This window comes from Oncorhynchus mykiss, chromosome 29 (assembly GCF_057628025.1).
Source record: "Oncorhynchus mykiss isolate SJ-2025 chromosome 29, ASM5762802v1, whole genome shotgun sequence".
NCBI classification, from domain to species: domain Eukaryota; kingdom Metazoa; phylum Chordata; class Actinopteri; order Salmoniformes; family Salmonidae; genus Oncorhynchus; species Oncorhynchus mykiss.
The window spans coordinates 14972671-14997730 of NC_143050.1; the positions used below are offsets into that span (position 1 = coordinate 14972671).

At 45.4% G+C, this 25060-nt stretch overlaps 1 protein-coding gene across 8 annotated transcripts; it reads right to left on the reverse strand.

The window, feature by feature from the left end:
* Nucleotides 1–1208: 1208 nt before the first annotated feature.
* Nucleotides 1209–23706, reverse strand: cxxc5a (CXXC finger protein 5a). 8 transcript variants are annotated; one of them, XM_036967803.2, is made up of 4 exons: nt 23374–23670; nt 23195–23252; nt 13241–14244; nt 1209–2507 (listed from the first exon to the last, which is right to left on the reverse strand). In XM_036967803.2, exons 3-4 carry the CDS (start codon nt 14045–14047, stop codon nt 2463–2465), a joined length of 852 nt encoding a protein of 283 aa, XP_036823698.1. In that variant the 5' UTR covers nt 14048–14244; nt 23195–23252; nt 23374–23670; the 3' UTR covers nt 1209–2462. The 8 variants fall into 8 exon arrangements, with proteins under 8 accessions (XP_036823698.1, XP_090082703.1, XP_090082705.1 ...); XM_090226577.1 differs by having other exon boundaries at nt 1209–2504; nt 23374–23503; XM_090226579.1 differs by having other exon boundaries at nt 1209–2504; nt 23191–23252; nt 23374–23503.
* Between the last annotated feature and the right edge of the window lie 1354 nt (nt 23707–25060).

Below are 25060 nucleotides of genomic sequence, written 5' to 3' on the forward strand. Positions count from 1 at the left end.
CCTTGCTATTGTTATTTTACTGCTGCTCTCTTTTACTGCTGCTCTTTAATTATTTGTTACTATTTTTTATTTTTTAGGTATTTTTCTTAAAACTGTATTGGTTAAGTGCTTGTAAGTAAGCATTTCACTTTATGGTCTGTTGTATTTTGCACGTGAAAGATACAATTTTATTTCATTTTCATTTTGACCAGTTCTTTTAGCGGACCAGGTCTCATAAAGAGCTTGCGTTAGATGAATGTCACAGGACCATGTGTGTCACCAGAGTGGGGGCCTGACTCCTGACCTCCAAAAAGCTTCCCTTTACTCTTAAACAGCCCTCTCCTTTGCGGCTTTGAGGACAACACTGTAATTCAGCAATATTGAGGAAATATCCATTATTCATAGCTTTCTAATTGTGTTTTGTTTTTACATGGGGAGCAGGACATTTGAGGAGGGTGGAGGAAGTGACTCGGAGGATATAGAACACATTCCAGATAGATTCCTTTCCTATATTCTCCATTTAGATGTTGGTTTGGTTTCACTTTAACATTACATTGCCACAGGTATCTGCCAAAATAATGGAAATACTTGAGTAAATGAGGAATACAAAGTTTATTGAAAGCAGGTGATTCCACACAGGTGTGGTTCCCGAGTTAATTAAGCAATTAACATCCCATCATGCTTAGGGTCATGTAAACAAATTCTGGGCTGGCCATTATTTTGTCTACCATGGCGATAGCCCCATAGAATGACAATGCCCCCATCCACTGTGCACGATTGTATCAGTCACCAGATCTCAACCCAATTTAACACTTATGGGAGATTCTGGAGCAGCACCTGAGACAGTGTTTTCCACCACCATCAACAAAACACCAAATTATGGAATTTCTCATGGAAGAATGGTGTTGCATCCCTCCAACACAGTTCCAGACACTTGTAGACTCTACTATGCCAAGGTGCACTGAAGCTGTTCTGGCCCAACGCCCAATTAAGACACTTTATGTTGGTGTATCCTTTATTTTGGCAGTTACCTGTACATCAACCTACCCATTGCAACAACTCCACACTATCTCTACATAGAACCTTCAAGTACAACACTCTTGCATGAGGAACACTAATTAGGGCCCCCTGGGAAAAACTCACCAAAACTTTGGTTCCTACCCTGTCACTACCAGTGTTGTTTGTATTGGTTGCTCGAGCAACAGGAAACATCTGAATGAAACACACCATTTCCTCCTTCTGCTTTAATGATTTGTATTTCTCGCCCAATATTTTTTTTAAATAATAGCATCCAATGATATGAAAAGGGAACAGATTTGAAAGATTTACCGGACATTTTCATACTTCACCCGCTGTTTTAGGGGAAAAAAACATGCAAAGACAAGTAGACAAACATCAGAACTGTAAATGTTTACACAAATACATGCATTCGTTTTTATTCACAAAACCAGTCCAATTTTCTAAATGAATACAAACATCGCTGTTGTTTTTAAAAGATGTAGCTATCAGCAACATAATTTAAAAAAAAATTACAAATAAAAAATAAAGATAAATTCATGTTTCAGTGCGTTGAAATGGGTAGACTCAGATCAAGTGCCTCCTAGTGATGTCGCCCTCTGTCCTCCTCATGCCAGACACAGTCGCTAGGGCCACAGGAATGTAAGGCTGCCAGTTTCACTAAATAAAACGCTTGGAAATACAGGCCAGAAAAACACGGTTGGTTGGTTGGTTGGTTGGTTGGTTGGGGAGATTCCAGTGAGTTCTCTGGAGGTTAGCATTATCCTGCTAAAGAGTCCCCTAGACTTCTGCCCCAAAGGGTGAGAGTTGATTTTTAATTTGAATCAGAAATCTGGATTTTTACATTTTGAAACATTTCCTTTTTCTTTTAAAAGACAACCATTGATCCGTTTCAAACTATATTCTTGCAACAATATAAATCATAAAATAGACAAGGGTTTAGATAAGAACAATGGTGCTAAATTACAATAGTGCCTGCCATTAGCCACTAATTTTAAAATATAGCCATAAATGTACATTCTCTACACAAGTACTGTATCTTTCCACACGTGAACAACATTAACACCAAACACAGACATGTGTTGATTGTCCACACTCAGTCCATCATTTCTGTTAGGCAATGAACAGTTCCATGTCTGAGCGACAGAAAAGTCCTGCTGGAAACAGGACAAAATGTACCAAAATGGGAACATAGAAAAGGGAATGAATGAAAGTTGCCATAGATTATTTTCTTTATATTTAATTTTTGGTTCAAGGAATAATTAGGTGCATCCATTACTCAGTTGATTATTTTGTATCATTCCTGTTTCGTATTTTTTTTTAACATCTTTTTATTTGTTGTATGTTTGTTTTCTTGTCAGCCAGTGTCCATGCCCGATACAATCGAAGCGAGAGTTGGCATTGCACTTGATCGCAGAGCTTTGGGTTTGTGTAGGTAGGGGTTAGAGTGGAGGAGGGTCAGAGTCTTACTGGAACCACCGAAATGCTGCTCCTGTAGGAAGCATCACCTTCTTAGAGGGAAAAAAAAGACAAAGAGAGAGAAGAGAGAAGGAGAGGGTTAGTGGACGCAGCTTGGAGAAGATAACACATCCCTAGACTCATTCTAAACTGCAACATCTGCAGTTTCTCTCTCTCTCTCTGTCTCCTCTCTCTCTCTCTCCCCCCTCTCTCTCTCTCTCTCTCTCTATCTCTCTCTCTCTCTCTCTCTCTGGACATTCTTCTACCCCAGTCTAATTATTGAATAGATTCAGACAACAACATGCTCATCAAATCTCCACATCAAACACATTAACAGACACCATCACCCTCGCTCCCTGCCCACTCCTCCTCTCTTCTGCTCCACTGTCTCTCTCTGTCTCGCCCCCCACCCCCCCCCAGGCCAGGCCAGGCCAGGCAAGCTCTATCATGGAAATCACTGCATCCCACACAGACATATCTCGTACCCTCCCCTCCTCCCTCACCTCGCTCTGGCCGTCAACAGCCATGGCCCTGGCTCCATGCGAAACCTGATATGGCACATTTATTATTTAGTCACCACGCAGTCACGTCCATCTCCCATGACACCACAGCGCTCTCACTGGTGACACTGCTCTCTCTGTTCCTCCCTCACTCTTCTCTCAGAGTGGGATCTCTAGCTCTGATTGCATTGCACTAGGCAGGGCAGGCACCAAAGCAATGCAGCTGCAGGGGTTGAGTGGTCGCCTGCCAGTCATAAGATAGAGGACCGCTGGGGCTCAAGCTCGGCTCAGCCCTCGGAGCTGCAGCACGGCTGGCGTTCTGAGAAGCACAACTCTACTGCGGCACAGAATCTCACATGTTAGCTAGCACTGCCTGGAAAAAACACTCACACACACACACAAACACACTCACTTCCTCACACACACTTACACACACACACCTACATACACGGAAATACATAAAATAGCACAAGAACAATATACTTATCACCTTGATAAACCACAAAGCTGATGCTACAGCTAGCTTTGTGTTTTATCAGTCGATGTCAATGTAGTAACTTAAAATAAATCACAGACTACACAAAACAATTCAGAATAGGGGGAAAATAGTATTTGTGAAAGAAAAGGAGAGTCGCACACTCTAGGACCTCAGATACAATCATTTTATAACCTACATTTCGACACTCAAGCTGTCTTCATCAGGGTATAGAAAGAGAAAGGGTGAGGAGGAAGAGAGAAAGAGAAAGGGGGAGGAGAGAAAGAGAGATGTGAGAAAGAGAGAGGGGGAGGAGAGAAAGAGAGAGGAGGAGGACAGAAAGAGCGAAGGGGAGGACGAGGATAGAAATAAAATAGTATTTAACATAATCAACTTTTCTCTTCTGTCATATCATTTTCACTTTGGAATATTCTAAAAAAGCAAGGTCAAGGTGGTGCAAGGGCCATAAGCACCTCACTAATGACCTTTCACCTATGACACTCAGGCACCTAGACGCTAAGCTCAATACCTTTTTCATTGTGAACTCACCGGTGACTTATTAAAGGAAAAACAATCTGAGCCAACACCTGTGACCTCCATTCTGCATAAACATGATTGTTTGTCAGGTCTGGCTAAGGGGGAAGGGGCTCCCAAGGTCACGATCATTTCCAGGCGTCCATTTCAATGTCCAGCATCTCAATCTCCGTTTATTGATTTTACTATGAATATGTTCCTGTTACGTTCCTCAATGGACGCTGCATTTAGCCTTCCACGTCCCCAACCCAGGGGCCTGCTAGCTTTGCTCTAGCACGGTTAGCAGAACATTTCATACTCTGAAATGTGGCTCCAGTATCTAATTTGCTATCTTATTTGTTCTGACATAGTGTGACTCTCTTAGGGACAGCTGATCCAGGACCAGCCCAGAGGGGAACATTCTCTTTAGAGCAGAGCATTAGGCTAAATACTCCCATCAATCACTTCCCATTGGACAGCCCCAGGTCCACTGGTAACAAGAACCCTTTCACCTGTGACTGTGATGTCAACTCTCCTCTCCCATCTCAGGTTGGTTAAGATAGTTAATAACTCCACTGCTGTCTGTCTGTGTCTGTATGTCTGTGTCTGTATTTCTGTATGTTTGTCTGACTGTGCTTGTCTGTCCTACTCCTACTAGTTTCTGTGTCTGCCTGGCAACATGCCTACTGATCAGTATGTCTCTGTGTCAGTCTGCATGCCTGTGTGTGTCTGTGTCAGTCTGCATGCCTGTGTGTGTCTGTGTCAGTCTGCATGCCCGTGTGTGTCTCTGTCAGTCTGCATGTCTGTGTGAGGGGGTAACAACACTCAGTGAAAGCTCTCTGGCTCAGTGTTTGCATGCCTCAAACTGGCCATGTCATGTCACCACACAATACCTGTAGTAATACCTGTAGTGGGTCGGCTGGATCTGTCCTCTGACCATGATGCCTCAACACAGACAGACAGACAGACAGACAGACAGACAGACAGACAGACAGACAGACAGAACAGACTGAACAGACAAGACAGACAGACAGACAGACAGACAGACAGACAGACAGACAGACAGACAGAAAGATAGAACAGACAGAACAGGTTTTAACAAATAAACTAACACATATCCACAAAACCAAACAAAGGCCCACAAAGAAATCCAATCAGCAGACCAGAGTACAGAAACACACTTGCATTAAAATAAACACATAATCAAACAAATATAAACTCATGTTGACATAAAACCTATACTTCTCTCTCTCACCCACAGAGCAAACACCAACCGTGAGACTGAGACTAGTGGTGAAAACTCAGACATGCAGCAGAAAGGAAGTGTATCTCATGGGCTTTATTTATTTCCCTTCAAACGTAGCGTTCCAAAAATAAATCCAGACATCTCCAGTCAGCGAGGTGTGAAGTGGCAAAGGCCTCGGCACGCTAAGGTCTTGGCGCGCTAAAACCCCGTCACGCTAAGGCCTCGGCACGCTAAGGCCTCGGCACACAAAGGCCTCGGCACACTAAGACCCCGTCACGCTAAGGCCTCGGCACGCTAAGGTCTCAGCACACTAAGGCCTCGGCACGCTAAGGCCTCAGCACACTAAGGCCTCGGCACGCTAAGACTCCGTCACGCTAAAGCCTCGGCACACTAATGTCTCGGCAGGCTAAGACCCCGTCACGCTAAGGCCTCGGCACACTAATGTCTCGGCAGGCTAAGACCCCGTCACGCTAAGGCCTCGGCACACTAAGACCCCGTCACGCTAAGGCCTCGGCACGCTAAGGTCTCAGCACACTAAGGCCTCGGCACGCTAAGGCCTCAGCACACAAAGGCCTCGGCACGCTAAGGCCTCGGCACACAAAGGCCTCGGCACGCTAAGACCCCGTCACGCTAAGGCCTCGGCACGCTAAGGTCTCAGCACACTAAGGCCTCGGCACGCTAAGGCCTCAGCACACTAAGGCCTCGGCACGCTAAGACTCCGTCACGCTAAAGCCTCGGCACACTAATGTCTCGGCAGGCTAAGACCCCGTCACGCTAAGGCCTCGGCACACTAATGTCTCGGCAGGCTAAGACCCCGTCACGCTAAGGCCTCAGCACACTAAGACCCCGTCACGCTAAGGCCTCGGCACGCTAGGTCTCGTCACGCTAAGGTCTCGACAGGCTAAGACCCCGTCACGCTAAGGCCTCGGCACACTAATGTCTCGGCAGGCTAAGACCCCGTCACGCTAAGGCCTCGGCACACTAAGACCCCGTCACGCTAAGGCCTCGGCACGCTAAGGTCTCAGCACACTAAGGCCTCGGCACGCTAAGGCCTCAGCACACAAAGGCCTCGGCACGCTAAGGCCTCAGCACACTAAGGCCTCGGCACGCTAAGACTCCGTCACGCTAAATCCTCGGCACACTAATGTCTCGGCAGGCTAAGACCCCGTCACGCTAAGGCCTCGGCACACTAATGTCTCGGCAGGCTAAGACCCCGTCACGCTAAGGCCTCAGCACACTAAGACCCCGTCACGCTAAGGCCTCGGCACGCTAGGTCTCGTCACGCTAAGGTCTCGACAGGCTAAGACCCCGTCACGCTAAGGCCTCGGCACACTAATGTCTCGGCAGGCTAAGACCCCGTCACGCTAAGGCCTCAGCACACTAAGACCCCGTCACGCTAAGGCCTCGGCACACTAATGTCTCGGCAGGCTAAGACCCCGTCACGCTAAGGTCTCGACACGCTAAGACCCCGTCACGCTAATGTCTCGACACGCTAAGACCCCGTCACGCTAAGGTCTCGACACGCTAAGACCCCGTCACGCTAAGATCTCGGCAGGCTAAGACCCCGTCACGCTAAGGTCTCGGCAGGCTATTGCTGGGCACTTCAACACCTCGGCACTCTAACACCTCATCAGTCTAACGCCTCGGCACGCTAAGGCCTCGGCACGCTAAGGCCTCGGCACTCTAACACCTCGGCACTCTAACACCTCGGCACGCTAAGGCCTCGGCAAGCTAAGGCCTTGGCACTCTAACGCCTCGGCACGCTAAGGCCTCGGCACGCTAAGGCCTCGGCACTCTAACGCATCGGCACGCTAAGGCTTTGGCAAGCTAAGGCCTCGGGACACGCTAAGGACTCGGCACGCTAAGGCCTCGGCACGCTAAGACCCCGTCACGCTAAGGCCTCGGCAGGCTATTGCTTGGCACTTCAACACCTCGGCACTCTAACACCTCATCAGTCTTAACGCCTCGGCACGCTAAGGCCTCGGCACACTAAGGCCTCGGCACTCTAACGCCTCGGCACGTTAAGGCCTCAGCACTCTAATGCCACGGCACTCTAACACCTCAGCACGCTAAGGCCTCGGCACTCTAACGCATCGGCACACTAAGGCCTCGGCACGCTAAGGCCTCGGCACGCTAAGGCCTCGGCACTCTAACGCCTCGGGACGCTATGGCCTCGGCACGCTAAGGCCTCGGCACGCTATGGCCTCGGCACGCTAAGGCCTCGGCACGCTAAGGCCTCTGCACTCTAACGCCTCGGCACGCTAAGGCCTCGGCACTCTAACGCCTCGGCACGCTAAGGCCTCGGCACTCTAACGCCTCGGCACGCTAAGGCCTCGGCACTCTAACGCCTCGGCACTCTAACGCCTCGGCACACTAAGGCCTCGGCAGTCTAAGGCCTCGACACGCCACCTCCCCTTACTCTATTTTTACGGCCATCTTTAGGCTGCCATGAGGTTTCCATGGAAACCATCATCAAAGCACAGAGCCGCCAGCCTCTCTTTCTATTCTCACATACACACACCACATCGGACCGCATCAACTTCAAATAATGTACACTAACAATATACACTAACAATATACACTAACAATAAACATACTAAAAATTCCAAATGTGTCATAAAGGAATCATAAATATGTTATCAGAAGCATTGATTAAAAACAACCAGTTTTTTCCCTGATTTCGGGCGTCTGAAAAGGTTAAAACAAACCAAGCATCAAAATACTTATTGAATCACATGACACATCTTTACAACACAACACACACTATAAGCACTATGGCTAAGTGATCTCCATCCATTAGCATCCCTGTTAGACAGTGGACTGCGTCCACGTGAGATGTGACTCTCTGGGGCTGTTTCTAGACCCCAGCTCAAGCTAACAGCAGATGACAGACTGTGGTATGCTGCTTACGAGCCGGATTGGATGACCATGATCCTCCATTTTGTCCCAGGTGCTGCCCAGGTGCCCCTGAACATGTCCTAACCTCAGTGACCAAGAGGGCTGAGGGGGGTTGGGCAATATGTTTAACCATTTCATAATGCCACAGTTAACAGAATATAAAACAGAGTAACGTAGATAATGCTATCTGTTCTGTTTACAGTGTGGTAATACTTGATAGGGAAATATGGATTCATAGTACAAGCAATGTTGTTTTCTGTAGAGCCTGAAAGAACACCCTCCATCGGCAATATGGATGGCAGTCCTGTCAGACAAGCGCCAAAAAATTATAAATGTGAACACACAAATCTGTAAGATCAATGTAGGATACATGGGCATATATCAGATGTGTTATTGTACACAATATGTCTTCTGTCATTATTCTCACCTTTGACATGGTGTTATGACATCACTCTGACTGACTGACTCTGCAAGACTCTTCTCTGACCTCTTGACCTGTTGCTCAAGGCTGACCCTAACACAGAACAGTTCTAGACAGCATTGGTCTGCTAGTGCAGATGAGGCACACCATTTACCCAATCTGAAGGAGAAGTCAACAGTTCATTTGAAGATAAACTATTCCAAAACGTAAATGCTAAACAGATGATTATTACATCAAGTCCCGCGCTATGGCCATAATGTTGGTGTGTGACAAAACATAACAACAACAAACCATCTGATTTCATTAGCTGCGTACAATCCTAACACTCTGTGACATCGTTCAATTAGAAACTGAGATTAGTTTGTGTGATTCTTTCTTCTGGTTATGGAGAACAAATGCAGACATTAACTTCATAGTAAAGGCTCCAGTCATTGTTGTTGATCTGATGCCGTGAACGACTGTTGGTCACTGCTACCATGTGAACAGCAGCACACTGTCAATCAATAACATACAATAAGTCCTGTTACCAACACACATTCACAAGCATCTGAGTACATCAGTGAACCCTTTCAGAGTAAAGTAGGAATGTTGACAGTGAAACCATGAGTTGACATCTAAAAATGGAATCCTGTCTTGATTACAAAAGTCACAACCAGATAACATGTGGATCAAGCCTTGATTAATCTGTTGTTGCATGTCTGCTTGCAGCGCAACTCTTTATGACCAGATTACACAAACTGATCACCCTCTGTCTCATGAACGTGAGTGTTGTAGCATTGCATAGTACATACAGCCATAGGGGATATTCAGGATGTATTCTACAAACTGTATTTTGGCCAAAAAATAGTCATAATCACAAGAAAGAATTTCAAATGTGTGATAATTAATTTGTGAACATGCGGACTTTGTTAGAGAGCACACATGTTATGATCTGGACAGCATTGTCTACTAGCATAGCTCATATAATGTACGTCTGCATCCTTACAGGAAGAGCAGGATGCTGAAAGACAGAAGATGGCAGAGCCTAATCATATCAACCTTGTATTTACATCTTAAAAAGCAACAATAAATGAATCTGACCATTTTTTATGTGACGGTCGCGTCCTTTGTATAATTAATGGAGATCAATTGCATCACTCATCTTATTAACGGTAATTCGTTATTGCATAAAGTCATCATGACAATTGAGGCTCATATAAATCACCTGATAACATCTATCATGCCATGGCAATATACCAAAATATTGTCGTGGATGTTATGTCATTTTGTCATAGCGTGTTTATCACATCTTTATACAGTACTGGCTTTAATTGTCAAATGAAGTGGTTTAAAAACAGAATGTAATATGCTACATGAACCTTACAGAGGAAAAGAGTCCTGTGCTACTGAGGTGACCCAGAAGACAAGTTTGGAGGCCATTTAGCCAAACGGGCGTGCCACAGGAGAAAGAGAGAGGGAGAGAGGGGGGCGCCTGTGCCACAATGACACCTGGTGCTGCAGATGACAGCCCCATGGCCAGATGGACCATGCCACACACATACACACACACATTCTGCCACAGCCATCAAATACCCACAAGCACACACAATTACACTATATATACAAATGTATGTGGACACCCCTTCAAATTAGTGGATTCGGCTATTTCAGCCACACCCGTTGCTGACCGTTGTATAAAATCGAGCACACAGCCATGCAATCTCTATAGACAAACATTAGCAGTAGAATAGCCTTAGTGAAGAGCTCAGATGCCACCTTTCCAACAAGTAAGTCCGTCAAATTTCTGCCCTGCTCGAGCTGCCCCGGTCAACTGTAAGTGTTGTTATTGTGAAGTGGAAACGTCTAGGAGCAACAACGGCTCAGCCGTGAAGTGGTAGGCCACACAAGCTCACAGAACAGGGCCGCCGAGTGCTGAAGAGCGTAGTGTGTAAAAATCATCTGTCCTAAGTTCCATTACTCACTACGACTTCCAAACTGCCTCTGGAAGCAACGTCAGCACAATAACTGTTTCCATGGCTAAGCAGCCGCACAGAAGCCTAAGATCACCATGCACAACGCCAAGCGTCGGCTGGAGTGGTGTAAAGCTCGCCCCCATTGGACTCTGGAGCAGTGGAAACGTGTTCTCTGGAGTGATAAATCACGCTTCACCATCTGGCACTCCGACGGACAAATCTGGGTTTGGCAGATGCCAGGAGAACACTACCTGCCCCAATGCATAGTGCCAACTGTAAAGTTTGGTGGAGGAGGAATAATGGTCGGGGGCTGTTTTTCATGGTTTGGGCTAGGCCCCTTAGTTCCAGTGAAGGGAAATCTTCATGCTACAGCATACAATGACATTCTAGACGATTCTGTGCTTCCAACCTTGTGGCGTTTGGGGAAGGCCTTTTCCTGTTTCAGCATGATAATGCCCCTGTGCACAAAGTGAGGTCCATACAGAAATGGTTTGTTGAGATTAGTGTGGAAGAACTTGATTGGCCTGCACAGAGCCCTCACCTCAACCCATCAAACATCTTTGGGATGAATTGGAACACCAACTGCGAGTCAGGCCTAATCGCCCAACATTAGTGCCCGACCTCTATAATGCTCTTACCCTCTGAATGGAAGAAAGTCCCCGCAGCAATATTCCAACATCTAGTGGAAACCTCCCCAGAGGAGTGGAGGCTGTTATAGCAGCAATGTTCCAACATCTAGTGGAAACCTCCCCAGAGGAGTGGAGGCTGTTATAGCAGCAATGTTCCAACATCTAGTGGAAACCTCCCCAGAGGAGTGGAGGCTGTTATAGCAGCAATGTTCCAACATCTAGTGGAAACCTCCCCAGTGGAATGGAGGCTGTTATAGCAGCAAAGGGGGGACCAGCTGTATATTAATGCTCATGACGAACAGGTGTCCACATACTATTGGTCATGTAGTGTATGTTCTACCACACACATTCTACCCATGAAAAACATATACACACAAACAGTATCACGCACTGCCACACTCTGTCAAACATACACTGTCAAACACACACCTACAAACACACAAACTCTCAAAATCCTAAACAGCCCATCAGAAATTCTCTCTGTCACATCTCTCTCTCTTCCTATCTCCTCGTTCCTACTCACGCATACCCACAAGGCAATACTAATTTTGCAACATATGCACACAATCACACACACACACATTTGTGTGAACTGCTAAACACGCAATGACCCCCAATTAAAAAAGTCCTTCCATCTGTTTTGTGAGGGGGTAAAATGAGAGCTGTGTATCATGGGTATGGACAGGGGGATGTTCATTCAGGGCATGCGCTGCACTGCGGAGGACCGACTAAAGAGACCCCACGGTGCAATTCTACTCCTCCCCCTCCCCACCACCTGTCATTCCCTTGCCCAGCTCAAAGCCCTGCCCTACCAAAAAGCCCCTCCACACCACCTGTCATTCCCTTACCCAGCTCAAAGCCCTGCCCTACCCAAAAGCCCCTCCACACCACCTGTCATTCCCTTGCCCAGCTCAAAGCCCTGCCCTACCAAAAAGCCCCTCCACACCACCTGTCATTCCCTTACCCAGCTCAAAGCCCTGCCCTACCCAAAAGCCCCACCACACCACCTGTCATTCCCTTACCCAGCTCAAAGCCCTGCCCTACCAAAAAGCCCCACCACACCACCTGTCATTCCCTTACCCAGCTCAAAGCCCTGCCCTACCAAAAAGCCCCTCCCCACCACCTGTCATTCCCTTGCCCAACTCAAAGCCCTGCCCTACCAAAAAGCCCCTCCCCACCACCTGTCATTCCCTTGCCCAACTCAAAGCCCTGCCCTACCAAAAAGCCCCTCCCCACCACCTGTCATTCCCTTGCCCAACTCAAAGCCCTGCCCTACCAAAAAGCCCCTCCACACCCCTCTACGGAACCCTTCACTTTGGAGCTATATCCACACTGTGCAAAGAAATCAGAACAGTGCCTCACTCCATACATACACGTATAAAGTTTAGTTATGTGTTTGGTTAATGTACATTCCAAACACTCTTTCCATCCCTATGCCCCATCCTGCCTGACCCCTCTGTATCCCTCTGTGACCCTCTGTATCCCTCTGTGACACTCTGTGTCCCTCTGTGACCTTCTGTCCTTCTTTGTCCCTCTGAGACCCTCTGTATTCCTCTGTGATCTTCTGTCCTTCTTTGTCTCTCTGAGACCTTCTGTATCCCTCTGTGACCCTATGTATCCCTCTGTGACCCTCTGTGACCTTCTGTCCTTCTTTGTCCCTCTGTGACACTCTGAATCCCTCTGTGTCTCTCTGTGACCTTCTGTCCTTCTTTGTCCCTCTGTGACCCTCTGTATCCCTCTGTGAACTTATGCGTCCTTCTGTGTCCCTCTGTGACCCTCTGTGTCCCTATGTGACCTTCTGTGACCCTCTGTGACCCTCTGTGTACCTCTGTGACTCTCTGTGACTCTCTGTGGCCCTCTGTGACCCTCTGTCACCCTGTGTCCCTCTGTGTCCCTCTATGTTCCTCTGTGACTCTCTGTGATTCTCTGTGGCCCTCTGTGACCCTCTGTCACCCTGTGTCCCTCTGTGTCCCTCTATGTTCCTCTGTGACTCTCTGTGACTCTCTGTGACCCTCTGTGGCCCTCTGTGACCCTCTGTCACCCTGTGTCCCTCTGTGTCGCTCTATGTTCCTCTGTGACTCTCTGTGATTCTCTGTGGCCCTCTGTGACCCTTTATGACATCTCCAGCTCTGTCTCCTCACTGAACTCTTACCTCCAGAGTGGCAGACGGTTTCTTTTTCAGCTCATCACATTTGCGGAACTTGCAGATCTGGTGGCCCGTTTTGCGGTTCCGGCAGCTGCTGCACGTCTCGCAGTTAATTCGCCGACGGCAGGGCTGGCACATGCCGCAGCGTTTCCGCTTCTTTTTGCCGGAGTTGATGGCGGAGGCCAGCTCGCTCTGCGCCGGGTACTCAGCCAGGCCAGCCATGTGCAGAGCGCTGTCGGCCAGGAACACGCCGGCCGGTGTCATGATAAACAGTCCGGGATTGAACGGGAAGCCGCCTCCCACACCGTACGGGAAGTCCGCAATACCGCCAATGGAGTCCGCAGCAGACGCACCCTCCAAGTCGTTTGCCCCTGAGATTGAATCGCTACCCCCCATCCCCATCCCCATCCCCCCCGGCAGCAGCATGTGCTCCATCCCAGCCCTCTTTAACAGCACCGCAGCCTGGGCAAAGTGCAGCAGGCCGTTCTGTCCTTCTAGGACCTGCTCCAGGGTCCGGTCCAGCTTGGCTGCCGCCAGCGCTGAGACAGTGGGCTGGGGCTGTGGGGGCGGCTGGGGCTTGGCCGGGTGGCTCTTGGTCTCTCCATTGTGATGTGCGTGTCCATTAGTGTTGGTGGGGCAGGCGGCTGTGTACTGGGAGAGGGTGCGGGACCTCTTAAGGCTCTTACTCAGAGGCTCACTGATGATGCCACTGCGGTTCCTGCGCTCGATGACAGGGACATCCTCACTGCAGCTGCTTCGCTCTAGGGCCTCGGCTGTCCGGTCTCGGCTTCCCTCCGACCGTCCGCTAGACATGTTCCAGTACGTGCAGGGCTGGGGGGGCGGGCGGGAGGGGGAGCCGAGAAGTTCTCACAGTCTGTTCTGAGCCCAGGTGAGGTGGCGCCTCCCCGCTGTGGACCAATCGGACAGCCAATCACAGGCAGGCCTTAGAGCCCTTGTGCTCTGTCTAAACTTCAGCCCTCATCCACATCCTTCCACTGTCAACCTACAAACTGGCACAGGGAGAGAGAAGGGTCCTTCAATAACAGGCTCAGTGTTGGACCTAGACAGCATCTTAGTAAACAACAGACTCCATTACATAAGACAGCTACTCTGCCATTCAGTTATGTTAACCGTTTATTAGATTGAACACAGCTAAAAAGCCAATGAGGCAGCTCCGTTAGATAGTATGTATCCCAAACATCCCATAACCACTAATAGCCAGGAAAGATGAGTCCACTTACACAACTTAAAGTTCATCAAGCCCCCCGGCTACAATACACAATAAGACAAATAAGAATATTCAGAACATAGCAAAACATGAAAATACTAAATGACAGTGACAGGAGAGAAAAGCCACTTCTATGTATTCTACTCCCAATTTGACCGATGTACAACCTAAATCCCACCCTATAGGGCTAGGTTAAATGTAGCCATAGTGTTTCCCAGAAGAAAACCAAGATACGCTGGCCTGTGGATGGTCACACTTTGCATCAAAGGGATTTGAAACAATCATTCCCACACGCTACACACTGACAAAATTAAAATCCATTTCACATGAATTAAGACTTCAGACCATGAACAATTCCCATTTTGACATCACTTTCTCCTAATAACAGAAACTTTGTCTTAGTCTTATTGGTGGTGAATATGCTGGTAAGGGTCGCACCTCTTGGTTTTAAAGGATATACGGAAATCAAATCCAATCATATTAAGCAGATGTTATTGGGGGTGTAGTGAAATGCTTGTGTTCCTAGCTCCAACAGTGCAATAGTATCTAACAATTCACAACAATACACACAAATATAAAAGTAAATGTTAAACATTTATTTAACTGATTAGGCGTTGACCTAATTTGCATAATATATTATCTTGTATGCATCAGATATTTGAAGAAAAAACACACAAACAGCAATACATAGATATATATATTTTTTTAACAAACAGGTTGCCCACTTACAACACAGTAAGTACGTTGGTTATCATTCTTGATGACATCATCAACCCTCCAACCACAAAACATATAGAGAAGATTGTAATGTAGTATTTATATAACTCATCGTCATTATGCCTTGTGGATGCCCTACATTTCTGTCCGATTAGCTATATTCACATGTAATGACATAGCCTATGATAATCAATAATGTTGTACTCAAAAAGAAAATTTGCTCAGATACACTACATGGCCAGAAGTATGTGGACACCTGCTCGTTGAACATCTCATGCCAAAATCATGAGCTATAACAGCCTCCACTCTTCTAGGAAAGCTTTTCACTAGATGTTGGAACATTGCTGCAGGGACTTGTTTCCACAAGATCAAAAGTGAGATCGGGCACTGATCTTGGGCGATTAGGCCTCGCTCGCAGTCGGCGTTCTAATTCATCCCAAAGGCGTTTGGTGGGGTGGAGGTCAGGGCTCTGTGCAGGCCAATCAAGTTCTTCCACACCAATCTCGACAAATCATTGAATTGTCTAGAATGTAATTCTATGTTGTAGCGTTAAGATTTCCCTTCACTGGAACTAAGGGACCGAACCATGAAAAACAACCCCAGACCATTATTCCTTTACAATTGGCACTATGAATTTGGGCAGGTAGCATTCTCCTGGCATCCACCAAACCCAGATTTGTCCGTCGGACTGCCAGATGGTGAAGCATGATTAATCACTCCAAAGAACGTGTTTCCACTGCTCCAGAGTCAAATTACGAGGTTTACACCACTCCAGCCAAAGCTTGGCATTTTGCATGGTGATCTTAAGCTCGTGTGCGGCTGCTCCGCAATCGAAATCAATTTCATGATGTTCCCGACGAAAAGTTATTGTGCTGAAGTTGCTTCCAGAGGCAGTATGGAACTCACTGAGCTCTTCAGTATGGGCCATTCTACTGCCAATATTTGTCTATGGAGATTGCATGGCTGTGTGCTTGATTTTATACACCTGTCAGGAACGGGTGTGGCTAAAATAACCAAATCCATGCATTTGAATGTAGAGCAGTTGAAGAGTGTCATAGAAGGTATGATTGGTTGATATTTCATCTCCTTAGTGAAAAGTATGCCCCCTTTCTGATTTTCTCTATTTTTGCATATATTTTTTTCAGTGAATGTTATCAGATCTTCAACCAAAACCTAATATTAGATAAAGGGATCCTGAGTTTTCAAATAATAAAAAATATATATACAGTTGAAGTCGGAAGTTGACATACACCGTAGCCAAATACATTTAAACTCAGTTTTTCACAATTCCTGACATTTGATCAGTAAAAATTCCCTGTCTTATGTCAGTTAGGATCACCACTTTATTTTAAGAATGTGAAATGTCAGAATAATAGTAGAGAGAATGATTTATTTCAGCTTTTATTTCTTTCATCACATTCCCAGTGGATGAGAAGTTTACATACACTCAATTAGTATTTGGTAGCATTGCCTTTAAATTGTTTAACTTGGGTCAAACATTTCAGGTAGCCTTCCACAAGCTTCCCACTATAAGTTGGGTGAATTTTGGACCATTCCTCCTGACAGAGCTGGTGTAACTGAGTCAGGTTTTGTAGGCCTCCTTGCTCGAACTTGTTTTTTGAGTTCTGCCCACAGAACAAATTTTCTATAAGATTGAGGTCAGGGCTTTGTGATGGCCACTCCAGTACCTTGACTTTGTTGTCCTTAAGCCATTTTGCCACAACTTTGGAAGTATGCTTGGGGTCATTGTCCATTTGGAATACACAATTTCAACCAAGCTTAAACTTCCTGACATATGTCTTGAGATGTTGCTTCAATATATCCACGTAATTTTCCTGCTTCATGATGACATCTATTTTCTGAAGTGCACCAGTCCCTCCTGCAGCAAAGCACCCCCACAACATGATGCTGCCACCCCACAACATGATGCTGCCACCCCCGTGCTTCACGGTTGGGATGATATACTTCGGCATGCAAGCCTCACCCTTTTCCTCCAAACATAACAATGGCCATTATGGTCTAACAGTTTTATTTTTGTTTCATCAGACTAGAGGATATTTATTTTAAAAAGTACAATCTTTGTCCCCATGTGCAGTTGCAAACCGTAGTCTGGCTTTTTTATGGCGGTTTTGGAGCAGTGGCTTCTTCCTTGCTTAGCGGCCTTTCAGGTTATGTCGATATACTGTAGGACTCGTTTAACTGTGGATATAGATAATTTTGTACCTGTTTCCTCCAGCATCTTCACAAGGTCCTTTGCTGTTATTCTGGGATTGATTTGCAATTTTCGCACCAAAGTACAATCATCTCTAGGAGACAGAACGCGTCTCCTTCCTGAGCGGTATGACGGCTGCGTGTTCCCATGGTGTTTAAACTTGCGTACTATGGTTTGTACAGATGAAGGTGGTACCTACAGGCATTTGGAAATTGCTCCCTAGTATGAACCAAACTTGTGGAGGTCTACAACTTTTTTCTGAGGTCTTGGCTGATTTCTTTTGATTTCCCATGATGTCAAGCAAAGAGGCACTGAGTTTGAAGCTAGGTTGTCAATTAGGTTGTCAATTAGCCTATCAGAAGCGTCTAAAGCCATGACATCATTTTCTGGAATTTTCTGGAATTTTCCAAGTTGTTTAAAGGCACAGTCAACTCAGTGTATGTAAACTTCTGACCCACTGGATTTGTGATACAAGTGAAATAATTTGTCTGTAAACAATTGTTGGAAAAATGACTTGTTTCATACACAAAGTAGACGTCCTAACCGACTTGCCAAAACTATAGTTTGTTAACAAGAAATTTGTGGAATGGTTGAAAAACAAGTTAGCGAGCGACATTTTCAGATATTATACGTTTCTGATTTATTCAGAAAGTGATTTTTATTGTAACTTAAAGTGTACTGTTAGCTAGCTAGCTAATGTTAGCTGGCTGGCTGGCTCGCTAGCTAACGTTACGTGTATGATCTGTGTAGAAATATTATTCGTATCTCAGATCCATTTGTATTGCTAGTTATAGCCTAATGTTAGCTAGCTAACTAACAATGAACCTAGTTGATTAGCTTTAGCTACCTGTATATTAATGAAGGGTAGTAACGTTATGAGTTGTGATTATGGTTCATTGTTTAGCTAGCTTTCTAGCTACATGTCTAAACAAAATACCTACTGTATCCTGTGCACGTGACAAAAAAACTAGATTTTATTTGATATAGTGTGTATTTACCAGAGACGGTAATGTGAAGGACAACATGACCTGCACCAAAGTCAAATTACAATATAACGTTAGGCCAATGAGACAGTGTCCAAGTTACAAAATTCTCTGGTAGAATGCCCTGCTTTTATTTCATCACACTCACAACCGTAACCTACTTTCTGTAATTAGCTTGCCATTAACTTGTATATAATGATCTTCTTGTGAGTTTATTTTCCTGTAATAATGAAAACAAATTAGCTAAAGTGAAGACGATGTCAGCTATATGATATGGTCATTACTTGAACTGGACGTTAGCTAGCTAGCTAACCATCTAGAAACGAACCAAAACATTGTTTAGAAAGTTGCTTTTAGTTGCCTAGTTTGCTATATTCACATATACTAAATTCACTTTTAAACCTATGGGTTTGTTGGTGTTAAAATACACCAGTTATGCTATTTTGGACCACCATGCTGCTGATGTCATGCAGCCTGTAATTTTTGTGTCTATACTTTTAAATAACGACAATGACAACTTTGATGTCAGACCACAATAGAATGTTCATGATGTCACTGAGACAACTGTACACAACATGTCAATAGACGTAGAATAAACCAGCCTTTAGTCTTAATCTTTGGTTGTTTGGTATCCTACCGTACCCACTCTGTTTAACACATGGCCTCAAATGTGATTACTTAAAGAGATGGGTGGGGCTACGGCTGAAGAGGGTGTGAACGATGGTGAATGGGTGTAGCCAAAAAAGAGCTCTCCAATAGGTGCACCAAAAAATTCAAGGGACATTGTTTTCAAAAGTGGTGTTACAAGTTTATCAACTTTCAAAGCAGATTTACTTTCCCAACTTCCTCAACTGTAGTGTGTGATATACCACTTTCTAGCTCTAAGTTTAGATTTTTATCCAATGTAAAAAACGCAATTTCAAATGTTGCTACATAAGACCGAATCGAGCCGGTCGGTAACAAATATGCAAAAGTAGAGAAAATTAGAAAGGGGGCAAATACTTTTTCACAGCGCTGTATATTCATGTCTCCTTCCTTGAAGATTTGTTGCCAGAAGTTCACTGATCTAGACTCCGTGCATCTCAAATGGTAGATGGAGCTTGTTGTGCGTTCATTTCCTGTTGGGGGCCAGTATAGAAGAAAAGTAGGAAAAATGTATGCACTCACTACTGTAAGCCGCTCTAGATAAGAGCATCTGCTCTAAATGACTAAAATGTAAATGTGACTAAACATAATTGATCACGTCTGTCAATTCAACTAGATATCAGCACTTACTGTAGTGTTGGTTGGCTCTTTAAAATGTTCCTTGACAGTCCCTCTGGGGAAATATCCTGTTATTCACTATGAGCCCATTTAATGTCCACAATCCAATTGAAAAATAACACACTTATTGGGTGAGTATTTTTTCCATTCATAAATTAAAATGGACTGAAATTAATTTGACTCCAATGCTTTATTCAGAGTGTGTACTGAATAAACTGAAACATCCCAATGGCCAGCCTCCTATGAAGAGACACTATTCTACTATTCCACTGACCTGTCCCCACTCACAAACAGGCACATCCCTGAGAAAAGCTGAAGAAATGGCCGGGCCAGTCCTTATAAGGGAAACAAAGGGAAGGGGGGGGGGGGGGGGGGGGTGCAGCATGTGGAAATTGGAAGGCCAGAATTAGTGGGAGGTAAAGCTTCAAAGGCAGGAGCACAGCCCCCGCATTCTCACCAGCTCAGGGGTCCGTGGCGCCACGGACCCCTGAGCCAGCCCCTCAGCTCCTCACTCTCCTGCTTCGAGTCTGACCAGGGCTCTGCTCTATCTCTCTCACACTGCTGCAGGGCCACCCGCCTGCTACACTGTCATATACAGTATGTCTGTGTGTCTCTTTCTTCCTGGTGTCCTAGTCTCACTCCATCAAACTCAGAGTGTCTCTCTGTCTGACCCATATCCCTCACACTCTCTCCATCTCCATCAAACATGAACATGTCATTCATAGTCTATCTTTTCCCACCATCTCAGTCCCTCTTTCACAGTCTACCATTCCTCTTCCAATGTCAATGACTCTATAACAGCCTACGTCCCTCCTCCATGTCATTCACAGTCTCTCCCTTCATGTTTTCACCCTCTCTTAATATCACTCTCACTCTGTTCCTCCTCCATGTCATTCACACGCTCCCTAGGCATTTAAATGCCAGTGGTCTAACGCACTGCATCTCAGTGTTAGAGGCATCACTACAGACCCTGGTTCGATCCCGGGCTGTATCCCAACCGGCCGTGATCGGGAGTCCCATAGGGACCGGGAGTCCCAATTGGTCAAACATCGTCCGGGTTAGGGGAGGGTTTAGCCGTCATTGTAAAATAAGAATTTGTTCTTAACTGACTTGCCTAGTTAAATAAAGGTAACTTTTTTTTAAAATTAAAATATCTTCCAAACCTGTAGACCTTACAGTCTCTCTTCTCTGTCACTCAACAGTCTCCCAGTTTCTGTAACCAATCAGTGTATTCTCTCTGAATAGAAATATACCAAATTCTGCTACTGCTAAGATGATGATGATAATGATGATGATGGTGGTGATGATTAGAAGGGAAAAAAATGATTGCATAATGAGGAACAGGTTGGTTATATTACTGGGAAAAGGTTATGTGTATCCATTGTTATATGAGAAAAAGAAATGTGCCAATGTCTTACATATTAAAGAAATACAGTGTTGTTTGTGTAGACATTGTTGTTGTTTACATCTTCCTCAATGACGTCATTACCATCATGCCAGTAGCAGCCTAAGGATCTGTAAAGGCTATCTATACTTTCTGCAGTTATGACTTCTACCACAGCTCCTTTTGTATCACCCAACTAGTATACTTCTCCTGGTAGCATCACAAAAAGGACTGCCACTATCAAACATAATAACACTTTCCCACTATGCTTTCACCGAAGCACCCACTCTCCCCCCTTATATAGGTCTACTCTACATTGATTACGTCAGTGGGAGCTGCTGGAGACATGGCTCGTGCTTCCTCCCTGGAGCTCAGAGCACGGCGGTAATTGGCCCCTCTCGGCTGAATAACCATCCCGAACAGTCTGACCATACAGACTCCCCAAGGCCAACGAGAAGGGGTACTGTATGGAATATATAAGCAAAATGGACATACCCACTAAAATAACTCAAACATCTTTGGCATATTCAAGTTTTAAAAAAGTCACACTCAAGTTATGATATAGGCCTAAGACTAATTTAGATGTTTAGAACATAGCATAATACTCTTCAAAATATTTTTTGTATTCATAAATTATTAATTAGGCCTATACAAAATAGCCTGACTATAAATATATGCAAGTTTAAAAAGTAGGCTAGATAATACTGTCAATATGGCACTTTTCAAATACTGTATGTATTCATAAATAAATAGGCCTAGTCATGTTTGTCATCAATCGTGAAACCAAAACATCTGACAACAAGCCAAAAAGTGTCATATTTTATGGGACGTTGCCAGATAGCTCGGCTATAGGCTACTTATTAGTTCAGGTAATGCAGAGCCAAATGCAACACTTCCCTCCAGACCGCGGTCACGCAGACACTCACACATATCTTCCTAGCCCCCTCTCTCAACCACCCCCTCCCTGCTCTGACTCACACACGAGCAGTCACGCACTCACGTCACACTCACTCACTCACTCACTCACAGACACACACACACACAGTCAGTCACATTTGTGCACGAGACCCATTGAAGTTTATAAGGACCAGAATTAAATATCCCACAACCTGCTGCGCCTTTCTGTTTCTTTTCCATTCCCGAGTTAAAATAGTCCAAATTGTATGCATGCCACTGTGTGTTAAATCGTGACTAATTTGCAAGAACATGAAGCCCATACGAGCGCCACTGCCGGTGGCGGATTGAGGCAGTACCAGGGGGTCGCGATAAATCCCGGCTTGCAACTGCTATGTCACGGGGACATGGCGCGCAGGAGACTGGCTGGTCGTCGCATGCGGAACAATGAAGAACAAACATGTTCCTCTACAATAAAATCACTCTGAGAACAACTGGCATACTGTTCTTAGGATAAGTATTGGCTATGCACGAACTAAATCATAAACAAATTAAACAATATTGCTCTTTTTCATCCATTATGCATTTTCACAAAAACATTGTTGATGATTAAAAGAGAACACTGCAGAAAACAAAGTTCAGTTTCGATTTATCTCCACGTAAAGAGATGCCTCATCGCCACCTGTTATTAAAAGCATAACATTCATAAACATAATCAAGATCCAATGCAAAGTGCCGTAATTTCAATGGCAAATATTAACGGAGAGCGTCAAGTTTCTTGGAGCGCACGTCATTAACAGATGATTCACAGTTTCAATTTTCACCCCTTAAAATCTTTGAATGAAAGAACCGCTCTCCACAATATCTACAAACATTTTCTGCATTGACAACATTATCCGAGGAAAATTAGCAAATGAGAATGGCAGAGCAAAATGACCATTATGGCCATTCTAACCCAATAACAGTGTGTGCATCATTTCACATGCGTCTGAGAGCCGAGAATCCTAATTGTATCTAATATTAAAGCACAAAAATACCTTTTGTCTAGACTCAATGATCTGAAACCACGGTCTCTGCGGTGTCAGCGTATGGTCTGCACCAGCACGTTTGAGGGTATAGATAGAAGAACCATTCTCCCATTCCCCTAGTTAACTTGATCGTTAGGAAGATGACATCCCAACTTTCAGCAGACTTCGACAAAGTATGATCCCCCCTCCCTCCCTCTTATGTAGCCTATCTGCATATTTGCAAACACGGGCCCTTTTTTATTCGCACCTACCAAACCAGAACGAAGAGGAGGGGAGGGCTCCCACTGTCCAAGCGGTCCGTCTCCAAGCCTACCGTAGAGATTGATGTCAAAAAAGAAAGAAAGACAACCTTACACTAAACTGAATTAATATAGTCCTCGCCTGTATAGAACAAGAGAGAAATTGAATAATACATTATTGTAAAACGTACTTTCTCGGAAACTGAGCGTGTGGGCTCTCCAACCTTTCGATTCTCGCAATCCCACCTCTACATCCCCGCTCGCGGAGAAGAACATGCAAACACATTTCATAGATTTTTGGAGCTTCGCGGAAAAACCGAAATGGATTTTTCAGCGTAGAGACAGATAGGCTAATAATATATCGCCAAAACCTTTTAAAATACAGAGATGTATTGTCCTCCTCGACGCTTTTAGGCTCTCGACTTTGAATATTCAAGGGTCGCGTGATGAAGAACATGTTTGTTATTAAAGCTTTACATGATTATGCCTCTGAGATGCATCTTACTAGTTGTTGTGTAATCAGTGCATATGCACAAGATGATTTTCTCTCTGTATGAGCGCAAGTTGCTATTTCGTCATGCCACTTTAAGACTAAACTTTTCTTCAACACATTCATGTTTACTGATAACTTTAACGGTGCAATACAAAAATATGGAAACATACCCAAATGTGAATATTGAACATGTTGAAAGCTAATATTTTTTCAAGGGCTACAGTAGACCTATTATTTGATTTTCTTTGATGAACGTTGGTGTGACTAACATACACTACATGAGCAAAAGTATGTGGACACTTGTTTGTCAAACATCTAAATTACTTCCATGCTCGCTTCGAGGCAAGTAACACTGAAACATGCATGAGAGCATCAGCTGTCACGGATGGGCCAGACGGATTACCAGGACGTGTACTCCGAGCATGGGCTGACCAACTGGCAAGTGTCCTCACTGACATTTTAAACCTCTCCCCGTTGGAGTCTGTAATACCAACACGTTTCAAGCAGACCACCACAGTCCCTGTGCCCAAGAACACTAACGTGACTAAATGACGACCGAACCGTAGCACTCACGTCTGTAGCCATGAAATGCTTTGAAAGGCTGGTCATGGGTCACATCAACACCATTTTCCCAAAAACCCTAGACCCGCTCCAATTTGCATAACGCCCCAACAGATCCACAGATGATACAATTTCTATTGTACTCAACACTGCCGTTTTCCACCTGGACAAAAGGTGGTGGGCCTGATTACCGACAAAGACGAGACAGCCTATAGGGAGGAGGTCAGAGACCTGGCCGTGTGGTGTCAGGACAACAACCTCTCCCTCAACGGGATCAAGACAAAGGAGATGACTGTTGACTACAGGAAAAGGAGGACCGAGCACGCCCCCATCCTCATCGAATGGGGCTGTAGTGGAGCAGGTTGAGAGCTTCATGTTCCTTGGTGTCCACATCACCAACAAACTAACAGATCCTCAGCTGCACCATCGAGAGCATCCTGACGGGTTGCATCACTTCCTGGCATGGCAACTGCTCTGCCTCTGACCGCAAGGCACTACAGAGGGTAATGTGTACGGCCCAGTCCATCACTGGGGCCAAGCTTCCTGCCATCCAGGACCTCTATACCAGGCGGTATCAGAGGATGGCCCTAAAAATAGTCAAAGACTCCAGCCACCCAAGTCATAGACTGTTCTCTCTGCTACTGCATGGCAAGCGGTACCAGAGTGCCAAGTCTAGGTCCAAGAGGCTTCTAACAGCTTCTACCCCCAAGCTATAAGACTCCGGAACATGTCATCAAATGGCTACCCAGACTATTTGCATTACCCCCCCCCCCCCCCCCCCCCCTTTTACGCTGATGCTACTCTGTTATTATCACTTTAATAAT